Source organism: Anguilla rostrata, chromosome 5 (assembly GCF_018555375.3).
Source record: "Anguilla rostrata isolate EN2019 chromosome 5, ASM1855537v3, whole genome shotgun sequence".
Classification (NCBI taxonomy): Eukaryota; Metazoa; Chordata; class Actinopteri; order Anguilliformes; family Anguillidae; genus Anguilla; species Anguilla rostrata.
In genome coordinates, this window is record NC_057937.1 from 55,289,570 (window position 1) to 55,302,357 (window position 12,788).

The 12,788-nt window shown below is 45.8% G+C and overlaps 1 protein-coding gene across 1 annotated transcript; it reads left to right on the plus strand.

The window, feature by feature from the left end:
• The first annotated feature begins 519 nt into the window (after positions 1 to 519).
• On the plus strand, positions 520 to 11,043 carry dhodh (dihydroorotate dehydrogenase). Its single transcript, XM_064337249.1, has 9 exons — positions 520 to 602; positions 1,336 to 1,548; positions 2,440 to 2,639; positions 5,650 to 5,732; positions 6,416 to 6,603; positions 7,268 to 7,378; positions 8,814 to 8,967; positions 9,359 to 9,518; positions 9,608 to 11,043. The coding sequence occupies exons 1-9, from the start codon at positions 585 to 587 to the stop codon at positions 9,675 to 9,677; spliced, it is 1,197 nt and encodes a 398-aa protein (XP_064193319.1). The 5' UTR covers positions 520 to 584; the 3' UTR covers positions 9,678 to 11,043.
• The last annotated feature ends 1,745 nt before the right edge of the window (positions 11,044 to 12,788 follow it).

The window sequence follows — 12,788 nt, forward strand, 5'->3', positions numbered from 1 at the left end:
AGCAGAAAACGTGATTTGCAATTCCAGCAAGTATACAGGCACACAGAATCCAATGTAGTTGGCTCAGTCAGTGTACAGTATAATGTTAGGGCCAGATATGTAGATGGTCTTAGGTGACAACACTAGTTGTGTATATTTTGTTTCAAGTGTGGTTCTATCCCAGTGAGCTGAATTATTTTGACACTGACACTAGAATTTTTTGAGCAAAACCATTCAGAACCAAACAAAGCTATCTTTGCTTATGCCCATGTCACTCTAGTGTGCCACCGTCAGAACTACAGCAACAGCCCAGCCACAAAACCTACTTTAAGGCTTTCGAATCTGACCAGTTTCACATTCCAGAAAACTGTATTCATTTGTTTATTTTGCTTAACTACATTAAATAGCAAGAATTGCTGTATCGTTATTACTTTTCTCTGACAATCTACACATTAAGTGACCCAAGCTAGGGCATCCCCATTGTAGTTTTATTTCACCTCTCAAATTTTTTTTGTTTTTTTGTTTTCGAGATATCGCGAGTTCATTTCCAGGAAGCGCTCCGTCCACGTGAGTTACTGCCATCGTTATTCAACACTGGGACATCAATGGCGGGACAACTGAAGGTAACTTATTTGCTCATGTTGTCTTGTATGCTTTCGCTTGGGATTTTAGCTACGTATCAAAACAACCGGACCCAAAAATAATTTTGTAAAAATCTTTACATAATTTTTGGTATGCTTGGAACGAACTCGAGTGTACTGTAGTGAACGAGCTTTTAAGTTATCCAACTTACTGACGAACTGGCTTCCAATGCAGATATCTGGCTTGCTATTGTATGTTACCTAGTAATTAGCCGTGGTTGACTCATAGGGTGTAGGATTAATTTAGGACAAATGCGTTACGTCTTGTTCTGTAGCTAGGTGGCTAGGTACGATAGATAGTTTAACAGCGCAAACAGATCAGCTTGTTCTAGCCCAATGAACTGTATAAGAACACAGTGTGTTAGCCTAACGTGAAATTGTCATTACTTTCCCGTTGTGTTGGTTGTTCTGTGCGCTGACTAGAGAGGATTCGGGACGTTTGTGCATTCAGCCAACGAAGGTTGCTAAAAAAAAATCGGATTCATTGCTTTTTGGGCGATGGTGAGCAGTCTAGTGTTTCTATAGAACGTGCTTCTCCTGCCAGCCGCACAAACTGTAAGTTGATGCACAGAATCAACAAACGTGGCCGTGACAAAATAGATGCATATGTGTATGTTTCTATATATAGCTAGTTGCTACATATATATATACCTAGTTGGTATAAGATGTGGCTCAGGAACAGCGGTTTACTTTTGTCCATTTCGCTTGTTTACAGTGGCGTCTGAAGGAAGCCATAAAGGTGATAGGCTCCGGGAGTTTCCTGTTCGTGTCCTACCTCACGGCCATCGGCGATGAGCGCTTCTATGCCAACCAGCTGATGCCTGCTCTGCATAGGATTGTTGGACCAGAGACGGCCCATGTGATGGCTGTTCGATTGATCGGTATGGGATTGGTACCGTGGACCAGGTACCAGGATCCAGCCTCACTGGTTAGTATCTGCGCTCATTTGCGTTTTGCTCGTCATAAACGAGAGTGAGTTTATTGGCCTTCTCCCTGGATGTTTGGCGACTGGGGTCATTTTTCAGGAGGCAAAGACGTTACTTATCAGACATGGGAACAGATCGGCAGGCTGTCACTCCACTGTGTGGAGGCATTAGTATCCTGCCAAAGGGCTTGGCCTTGCTGTTTGAAACAGTGTCACACTTGCTATGAGGTGTCATTGCTGTACTTCTGTTGCACTGTCTGTATGCTCACTGTGCTGTATTTACATTTAACACATTTAAGCACTCTTATCGTGAGCAACTTGTATATTGCTAATTAAATTTTAAAAAAATTCAGCTGTGCAACATTACCGATTTTTAGTGAAGCAAGTCAGGTTAAACACAGAGCTCACAGGTACAATGGCAGTGCCCCACCAGGGAATCAAACCTGCAACCCCAGTTCTCTATTATATTGCCTATGTGAGAGACTTATGCTTAGCTGGTCTGAAACGTCAAATGCTGATAGTCATATACATTTGGATGTTGCATTGTAGTTACCAGAGCTTCTTGTGTCTTTGTGTGTTTGGACATCTCTGTGTGTGTTTTTGTGCGTATGTTTGTTTGTTTGTTTGCGTGTGTGTGTGTGTGCGCGCGCGTGTGTCTGTGTGTGTTAATACATATTTGTGTGCGTGTGTGTTGTATTTGTGTGGGTGTGTGCTTGTGTATTTTTGTGTCATTTATGTGTGTGTGTGTGTGTTGTATTTGTGTGGGTGTGTGCTTGTGTATTTTTGTGTCATTTATGTGTGTGTGTGTTGTATTTGTGTGGGTGTGTGCTTGTGTATTTTTGTGTCATTTATGTGTGTGTGTGTGTGTGTGTGTACACATGTGCTGTCCTTTAGGAAGTGAATGTTCTGGGCTGCAGGTTCCGTAACCCTGTGGGAATCGCGGCTGGCTTTGACAAGCACGGCGAGGCGGTGGACGGGCTGTACAGACTGGGGTTCGGGTTCGTGGAGGTTGGGACGGTTACCCCACTGCCACAGGAGGGGAACCCCAAACCGCGAGTGTTCCGACTGAGCGCTGACCAGGCGGTGGTGAACAGGTACAGGCCAGCCATACACACACACACCTGTAAAACTGTGTATATGACCAGGGTTTTATGGACTCCGCCTTCTAGGCTTCCCCCTGGATTTATTTGTATGTGGGGTAGGTGAGATGGTGAACTTGACCTCTGACCTCGGTTTGGGGAGTTGGGGCTGCGCTGGTGAGATCATGGAGCGGGCGGGCGGGAGGGGGGGGTGGGGGGGGTGCACGTGCACCCTCGGACAGCCATGACTGCCCTAATATGTTACTAATCCCATTTCCCTATGCTTAGTTTTTCCGCTTTGTGTGTACCGAGTGGACACCTCAATAATACCCCTGTCTGCCCGGACTGCTTGTGCTGCTTACACAAGGGGCAGCGCATCAGTGGTCAAAATTTTATTATGGAAATTGTAAATTCCATTATGAATGTCGTTTGGCTTCATGGACGTGAGTAGTTCGAAATTATTGTCGACATAAAAGAAAATGAGTTACCAGAGACCGGAAAATAATGAAAAAAGAGGCAAGAAGAGAGGATCGAACCAGTTTGACGATTAAAGTTGTGTTAAACCAGCTGGCTAAAATAGCGCGGCTTAAACTCTGCTCTGTGGAAAATTTAGGAAGTTTTGAGCAGCACCACCATGCTGTCTTTCAGCCAATGAATGTTAGCCTGCTGGCTAACTTACGGCATTTCCAGTTAAATTCCAGCTAAATAAGCAATGTACCGTGCTGATATCGGCTAGTTAGCTGGTAGAACTGTTGGTGTAGCCTACACCTTGATGTTACAAGCTATTCCTGGTTACGTGGCATTCTTGTAAAAGTAAATGTTTTGGCATGGTCCTGTATTTGGGTTCATCGCCTTTGTCAAGACCCTAGATACTGTGTATCAGCCAATAAATGACCCTAGATACTGCGTATCTGCCAATCAATGCTTTCTAACCTGTGTCGCATTTTCAGAAGATGAACAAAAAGCTATTCTCAGTAGTGGCATCATTTTATAACTTTTTTTTTTTAGTTCATGTATCTTTGATTGCAATGTACCATTGATTGCTTCACTCTGAATATATGTGTAGCCACACACTCATCAACAAGCAGATCGATGTGATCTGCAGTATGCATGGACACTGTATGCATTTCATTACCTCCTCTTTCTCATATCGTCTGGCATGGTCTTGTAACCTAAAGGTCACAGGTTCGATTCCCAGGTGGGACACTGCCATTGTACCCTTGAGCAAGGTACTTTACCTGCATTGCTTCAGTATAGCTATATCCAGCTGTATAAATGGATGCAGTGTAAAAGTTGAAAGTGTAAGTCGCTCTGGATAAGAGCATCTGCTAAATGCCTGTAATGTAATGTACGGTGTGCCGTGTGTGTTTATTTGGTGTTGAATGAGTGGCCAGTTGTTTTTCATAGAATTCTGCAGTGAGTTGGAATCGATTATTCCCACATCACTCATGTCAATATTTCTACTGCCCGTGGGAGAAAAATCACCCAAAGTTACTTACAGATAGTGTCGAATAGGGCAGACAGACTCTGAACATTTGGCTTCCGAAAGTATCGCCCATTGTTTGTATTTTGGAGTTCACGTTAACGACAACAGATCGCCTCTGACACACTATGGAGCAGCTTTGATTCAGTGAAGAATTCGGTGTCTTGCGCAACTTTGTTTCCTTCAGGTTAGGGGAGTAGACATGTTTGGGCCGCATGACTGTTTTGAATGGCAAATTTAGTTAGTGCTGCCGGATTGAAGTGCTTTTCAGTCTTCATCACCAGGGCAGTGGAGAACTGAGAACTGTCAACAGGAGAAATCTACGACAGATGGTGAAAAAGCTTCTTAAAATGTTACTGTAGAATAACAGTGGATTGTGGTGTTTTGTAGTTGCACATATTAACAAATCCTTTATCCTTCTTATGTAAAGCATTGCACCAAAGCAACGCGCGTCTAAATAAAATCCATATTGATAATTCTGATACTGGTATTGAACCTTTTACACCATTCACAGGCAGCTCGTTCATCCTTGAGGGCTATAGTCCACACCCAGACTGTGCCGTGCCGGGACCTGGAAGTGCATTTCCCTGCGTGCTGTAGCCACCGTGCCCGAAACGGAAAAGGGCGATCTGATGTAAATGTGCGGCAGTGTTTAGACAGCGCGACAAATCCTCTCTGTGGCACTGTGTGTCTGGCGTGAAGCGTGTGGGCTGGTTCAGCGGCGTGCTTTAGGCTACCAGTTAACAGAGCAAACGCTTTTGGAGATTCAAAGAAGAGAGGGGCGCCGCCCGTATCGCGCTCCGTTTTCAGAAAACCCGTCAGAATTCTCGTCCGACGACTATCGCTTCCAAATAAATGGTGGCAGCTTTGCATGCAATTTCCGAAGTACCGAAGCACGAAAAGTTGGATAGCCCAGCTAAAATGAAAATCAGCAGAGCAGCTGATGCATTTTCAGATTATGGCTATGCAAAATTTAATTAAATCAATAAACCAGTATTGGATCCCCCTGGTTACAGTATGAAATTTATGTTTTCAGTATGGAAATTGGCATCACATGAACAATGGGCAATAAATCAAATAAAAAACAGGCAAACACATTTAACTGCAGCAATGTTTCAGAATTAGCCTATGTGAAATGCAGTGAATAGGCTACAGACAGTAGGCTGCCACGGTGTATTTACAGTACGTAAGGTGTATTAGTGTGCGGTTTGGAAATCGGTTCCATCGGGGTTTTGAAATTGGAAAAATTAGTGAATTCTTATTTTATGGTAGCGATCAGTCAATCGCATATGGCAGGGGAGCTCCTGCAGTCCTTAATGGACTTACCATGTAAGAAAGTGACACTTTAATTGGCGGACTGTCGGTCTATATTAGAAATGGGCATTAAGAATTTAAACGAGAGCGTTGGGTAATCTGGCACATTGCTTATGTGGGAGGCAGTTACGTAGGAGTTCACGGTCACCAAATAAACGAGAGGCTGAGAGAGTTTACTCTTAATTAAACACTTCAGCTAACCGTTGTCTTTGCGCATGTGTTCCTAAGGTATGGATTCAACAGCTGTGGCCTCGCGGCGGTCCGGGAGAGGCTGAAGGCCAGGGAGCCCGTCCAATCAGAGCTCACTCGGGGTAACTGATCGCTTTTACACTGGCTGTCCTGTTCCCCGCCAGTTTTGAGCTGCAGTATGTGTCAGCTGACATGCAACTCTCAGTGTGAAATGTATGAATGAATGTACAAGTGGTCTGTCTAATACAGCATTCACGGCTACTTGAGTGAAGAATCATTTGCACAAAAATAGTGTGGGGTCCGTGGAAAGTGTGGTGGTGGTTCGGGGTCTGAAATGCTGTAGAGTTTCTCACCGCAGCATCAGCATTTTTGGTTCAAGTAACATATTTATACTCAAGGCAACTGATGTAAGAAATCACATGCAAAGTTGTATGCAAATCAGTAGCTTTGTGAATCGACTTCTGCGCAGAAATTTGAATCCTTACTAAGAAAAAGCACACTGCTGTTGTGCTTCATTAAGAATTAGTATTCAAAAAAACAATGTCGTCCTTTCCTTGTGGCGTGTTCAGAAGGAATAAAGGAAAAGCCGCAAGATAAGAAAAGGAGGATAGTTGTGAAGCTTTTTAACGCAGCCTATATCTGGGTGAAGTGCTGAGCATCACAGAATGTTTCACACAAGATCATTGGGAGAGAAGTCCAGAGCTCATTGAGCCAGCTGCAGAATGACAAGATTTGGACTTCACTTCCCATCATCCTCTCTTGCTGCCTGTATCGTTGTTAAGACCGTGTCACAATGCGCTTTCAGCTGGCCTGCCAATGGGAGTCAATCTGGGCAAGAACAAGCTGTCCGAAGACGCGGCGTCTGATTTTACGCAAGGCGTGCGATCGCTGGGACCCCTGGCCGATTATGTGGTGGTGAACGTGAGCAGCCCGAACACCCCTGGCCTCCGGGACCTGCAGGGCAAGGCAGAACTTCGCCACCTACTGGACAAGGTGAGAATGCGGTACCGGTTTTTTTTTACTAAGGGTGCATTCCAATCGCTTCCTTCTTCATTTCAATCCTTCCTTGCTTCCTTTTCTAGTAATGAAGGCCAAACGGGTAGAAGAATGTGTGAAATTGACATCTGGAATCACGCGTTGTCAACGTGTTCGCTTTGCTGCAACTCTCAGAGGTTCTCAGTCTTATCCGGCAAGAGCCAGTGTGGGTGCTGGCTTAGGTTCCAACCAAGCAGCTACACGCCTGATTCTACTCATCAGGGTCCTTTTCAAAGACTCTATCTGTTGATTGATTAATATAATCATGATTTTATGGTTGGTGCTTTCCTCTTAAGAGCCCACATGACCTTGGACCCTTCTGTGGTAAACCTACACGTCAGTGTAGCTGAGCTGGATGGAACTCTGCTCTCGAGAGCTGAATGATTTCCTTTGCTGATGGTGAAAATCAGTGACCTGTAGCAAGATAATGAGGGCTTCTGGGATACGTCTTGTCACGCTATCGTCTTTGGGGCTGTCTCAACATGATGAAGTGTGTGTGCGTGTGTATGTGCGTGTGTGTGCCTGTGTGTGCCTGTGTGTGCGTGTGTGTGCGTGTATGTGTGTGTATGTGTGTGCCTGTGTGTGTGTGTGTGTATGTGTGTGTGCGCACTTCTATATGCAGGTTTTGAAGGAACGGGATGCCCTGAAGACCAAACAGCCTGCAGTGCTGGTGAAGATCGCCCCCGACCTCAGTCTCCAAGACAAGCAGGACATTGCTGATGTCATCACTGAGGTCAGCGAATGGACACGCCCCGCCTCGTTCTGTTCCATCTCCCTGCTTTGCTGGGTTAAATCCGCTCTTTACATTCCAGTGCACATGCTACTGCGATCGCCTGTAGTTTCCCAGCTAAATAACATTTACTCAAACATTTTTAGTGAGTATCCTCGTTTTGCATGTTTTAGGCATGCTGATTGTTTGGTGCACTGTCTTTATGTTATGCAGTCTCAGGGAGGGTGAAAAGAATATTTTTCTCATTGATCGATGCACCTACTGTTCATATCTATTTAGCATGGCCAACTTCCCCAGAGAACACAATGCCCTATATTATGTGTATAATCACCACTGACCATGAACCAACAGTAACCAGTAACCTAAGAAAACGTTACATAGCACTGGCGCGCTCTCACGCAGTAAACCAGACTTCAGTCGCCGCTGCGTTGGGTTTTTCTGTTTGAGCGTAACTATGGACACGGGCCGCCCGTTCCCCGAGCGCTGAGGTACGTAATTGGAGCGGCCGGCTGCTTCGGTCGCGCTGGCGTGACAACGTAGGCGGCGGCCTTCCGCTCCCCGAGCCGAGCCGAGCCGCGCCGCGCCGCGCACTGACAGGCGCGCAGGTTTCCAGGCCGCGTGCCGACGTGCCGTGATTTGCCTGTCTCTTTGTTTGTTCCTCCCTCCGCTTCCTGGAGGGCATGAAAATGAAGCGTTTCTTTGGGCTCTGCGAGTTCGAACCCCGGGCTTTGAAACTGTGTGCTCTTCTGCGCTCAAACCTGGAACACAGCTGTCTAAACTGCGCCTTCCAGTCATCTAATGCTGAGCGTTTTCGTATGGGTCTGCCGGCCCTACAAGTGCTAATCTAAGACTGTGTCCCCTAACCCCACTTTCCTAATAATAATACTGCCTCCTCTGTTTCCTGCACTTGCTGTGATATGTGGCTTTTTGTTGTGAAATTGTATATTTCGGCGACGGCTATTGGTTGTGGCCCTGATGGAATCAGCGCTGTTCGTCACCTAACCCTGCGTAGGTGCAGTCATGAAAGCTGCTCTGAATTAGAGTGCCTGCATAATGTAAATGTTAATCTGTGGGCTGTAAAGCATTGTTACCTGTTATGCTTTGGCTATGTGTTTGGGCTTTGTGTTGATTGGCTGTGTGTTGTGCTTATAGCCCCTGTAGTTCTGCCGTTCTGGGTGTTTGCGTTTCATTGCGTAGGTTTGTACTCGACAGTGTGTGCGAGCGTGAGATTGTTTGTGTGTAAGCTTGCTTCCCTCCTGTAGACCCTGTGTGTGTGTGTGTGTGTGTGTGTGTGTGTGTGTGTGTGTGTGTGTGTGTGTGTGTGTGTGTGTGTGTGTGTGTGTGTGTGTGTGTGTGTGTGTGTGTGTGTGTGTGTGTGTGTGTGTGTGTGTGTGTGTGTGTGTGTGTGTGTGTGTGTGTGTGTGTGTGTGTGTTTCAGCTCGGGGTGGACGGGGTCATCGTGTCCAACACCACGGTCTCCAGGCCGGAGGTGCTGAAAGACCCCCACCGGGTGGAGACGGGGGGGCTGAGCGGCAGGCCGCTCCGGGACATGTCCACACACACGGTGCGGGAGATGTACTGTCTGACGAAAGGTAACGCATCCAGGCCCCCCCCACCTCTCCTTCTTTCTCCCGCCCTCTCTCTCCCTCCCTCCCTCCCTCTATCCTTCGGTTCCTTGCTCTCTCCCTCTCTCTCCCCCTCTTTCCCTCTCTGTCCCCCTCCACCTCGCTTTCTCTGTCTCTCTCTCTCTCTTTTGGTCCCTTGGTCCCTCCCTCTCTCTCTCCCTCCCTCCCTCTCTCGCTCTTTCGGTCCCTTGCTCCCTCCCTCTCTCTCCCCATGTCTCCCTCTCTGTCCCTCTTTCTCCCTCTCTCTCTCCTTCTCTCTCTCTCTCTCTCTGTGTTTTCTCTCTCTCTGGCCTCTGTGTAGAGCATCCCGTTGCCATGGAAAGGTCGCTCGTTTAACGTCCTCTTTATCCCCGTCCAGGGAAGGTGCCCATCATCGGGGTAGGGGGCGTGGCCAGCGGCCAGGACGCCCTGGATAAGATCCGCGCCGGGGCGTCGCTGGTGCAGCTGTACACCTCGCTCACCTACGAGGGCCCGCCCGTCGTCACCCGCGTGAAGCGGGAGCTGGAGCAGCTTTTGAAGTGAGCGCAATCCCCCACCCACCCCCCACCCCTGCCCTAACGACCGAAAGCCTGCAGAAGCTCTCTAACGGCTGTTTTTGTCTTCTCAGAGACCAAGGGTTCGAGAGCGTCTCGGAAGCCGTGGGTGCCGATCACAGGCCAGCGGGGGCCGAGTCCTGACCGGGACGCGGAGACGGTCTCCGCGCCGGAAAGACCGCAGCCGGAGAGAGACTGGCCCCTTCACTGCAGCATCCTGCCCCTACTTCTACTTGAGCTGCCATTTTGGGGCGACTGGCTTGACTGCCAGGCGGCCTGCATCGCCCGTATACCAGCCCGGCAGTGCAGGGAGGGCCCGGCTTCCGTCCTGCTGCAGAGGATCCGGTTTTTCATACGGCGGTGTTCCTGTGTATAATGTATTGTAATATTATGGGGGAAAAAACAAAGAGACACAAAAGTGCTTGAAAAAGGTTGTAGATAAACTGTCCTCTCAAGTATTTATCTATTGACCTTGCCAGTATTTCATATGTGAAATGATTAATATAACGTACACGGTCTTACAGAATGTAAGGATAAACTTTACTGGGCCCTCCAAGCTGCATTGTGGATTTGGATTTGCTTCGTCCAAAGCTCGTTATTGGCAAACGTGTCCAATGTCAGCCATGATTTGATGTGCACTGATTATTTGGTGTGGGGATGAACCTGGTGGCGTACCGGAATATGTCTTGTGCACTTTTGCATTGACCTTTGAGCCGTCGTCTTTGCATTTTGAATCAGGTGTGAATGCTGGCTGTGCACACAGAGCTGGCCCCTCTTCCTGCTGAGAGACGGTCAGTCTGTACCCAGCACTTCCTGTATTACATTTCATCAATTTAGCAGATGCTTTTTTTCTAGAGGGATGCACTACGTTTCTTCACAGGAAGAACTAGCACATGCTGTTTCTTCCCCCCGCCCTCATGAAAACAGTCAACGCCTTTTCTTTTCAAGTTCATATTGTGACATAAGGTTTGTCTATTCAAAAATTCGTTTTCCACACAAAACACACAGCCTACTGTTCCATCGCTGCACAGTGCTTGTGAGTCACTGCCACACCTGAATGTATGTGCTGTTTTCTTAATTACATTTTATGCTTCAATCAGATTCACATTGATGGTTGTAATTATTGTTTTTTTTTTTGTCTGTCATTCTTAAAGGTGCAGTATGTAAGTTTGGAGAAGCCAGCAAGGCAGAGCTAGATTTTGAAAAAAAATGTTTTGCTCTCCCTCCAAAGCCCCTCCCTCCAAACACATCCACGCGCACTACAAGCTAATGGGTTTTATTGGAGTTTAAATGTCTTGGCTTGCATGATATGTATGTCCTCATGTCAAATCTGGTGTAAAATAAAGTTTTAAAGGTTTTAGACGCAAGATGACCAGCTAGCACCTGAGTTTCCCGCCATTTTGAGGGTAGCCAGCTTGTCAACCGTCACTAGTCACATTTTGCGGGTGTAAGCTAATATATTAGTTTTCATCTGATTTTACTTCATAAATGTCTTTTATTTCATTATCTGTATCTATCTTAATGTCAAATCCATCGTAAAAAGTATAGTTTTAAAGGTTTTAAATGTAAAATGACAAAGTAGCACAGAGTTTTGTGTCGATTTGAGGTATAGTTTTAGCACTGACATTACCTCTGCATGACCAGTGTGGTAGAACAGTAACTCCTGTTGTTTCAGTGAAATAAGAAAACCCAAATAATTTATTAATGTCTGTGACAAGTCTATATTAAATACAATACCTAGTGTATAATCTACCACATTAGGGTTGACTATGCTAGGTAACCCCTAATTAAGGGCATTTGCCCTCAGTGTGATATGAGACTCTTGTCAAGCATATTGGTACTTGGCAGTTTAATTTGAGCTCAATTAGGAAATATTATTGAATATGATATTGAATGTCACTGTGATTGAATGTCAGTACAATGACATTTGGCAGCATTAAAGTAGGTTTTCAGTTTCACTACCCCGTTAAACATAATGTCACGTTGGGTTAAAAAAAAAAGATTGACATTAAGCATTACCAGCACATGATTACGTACTTTTCAAATTAAAATAATTTCAAACTTAAGCCTGGACTTACATGCACCTGATAGATTTAATATAGAAATATAGCGCTGTGTTTAATCCCTTAAATCTATTCAGGACCAGATAACTTGTGATGTACTGCAAAGCATTTCTTCATTGCTCTTCCGCCACCATTGTACAGGGCTTTACTGAACAGATTGGTCATTTTCTTTCCAGTTCTTTTTTAAAATGCTTTCTCTGATTTGTATACCCAGTTTGCATTAACCAATCATCAGCACTCTTTTTTTCTGAGTAATGATGACAAAAACGATGTGAAATCTTAAAACACTTGCAAATATTGTTGAGATATTATTTGTGCCCAGTCTGGGATTCATTTAGGGAAGGAGAGGGGTCTTCACAAAGGGATGAGCTACCCTCAGCTGCTAATCACAAACTCCCACCGACCAATCGAAAGACTTCATTCCCTGCAGGAAAACTTTACGATTGGCTCAAATTTCAAAGTCACTAAATGCACACGAGAGCTACAACTCAGTGGTTCTAGAACACTGGCTTTGTAGTTAGTGTGTCCTTTGAACCTTAGAGAAGGTGGCTATCTTCGACCTGGGCTACAGAACAAAACCCAAGATCGACCAGCGTTCTGTGCTGTTCCACACACACACACACACACGCGGCACAGAACGTGTGCGGGGGTGCAGAAGGCTGGCGGCATCTCCCTCCCACCTCTCCGCCAGAGCGGTTCATTTAGAAGCAGTTTCTCAGACCCTGTTTTTCATCAAGGTCTTATTGTGCTTTTGGCTCTGCTGAGCTTCTCTTTATTTCCACAGCGTGTCCCCACTGATTGGGCGAAAGGGGCCGGAGGGTGACGATCACGTGACGGTTATTTTGGAGTGCAGGCTTTAGGGACTGGATATGGGAGGCTTGATGATTAATGATTTTGAGCATTGGCACTACAAAAATGCATAAAAATAATAAGCCATTTTATAATGAGGCAGGGAGAAGCTTGTGCTCCTTAATTCATGTGTCTTTTTCTACAGTACAACCCTTTCTGTCATTTTGGAAAGGGAGCTACAAATTTGTGCCATTTTCAAGAGCTCAGGAAACCTAGGTTGGTACAGGTCTGTGTGAATAGTTCACAGCCAATAAGACATAAATGTGGCCTCATGGTGGTGCTGCAATTGTTTCTTATAATGTTCAGAACAAACAGTATAGCAAGCCCATCAAATTTATGTATG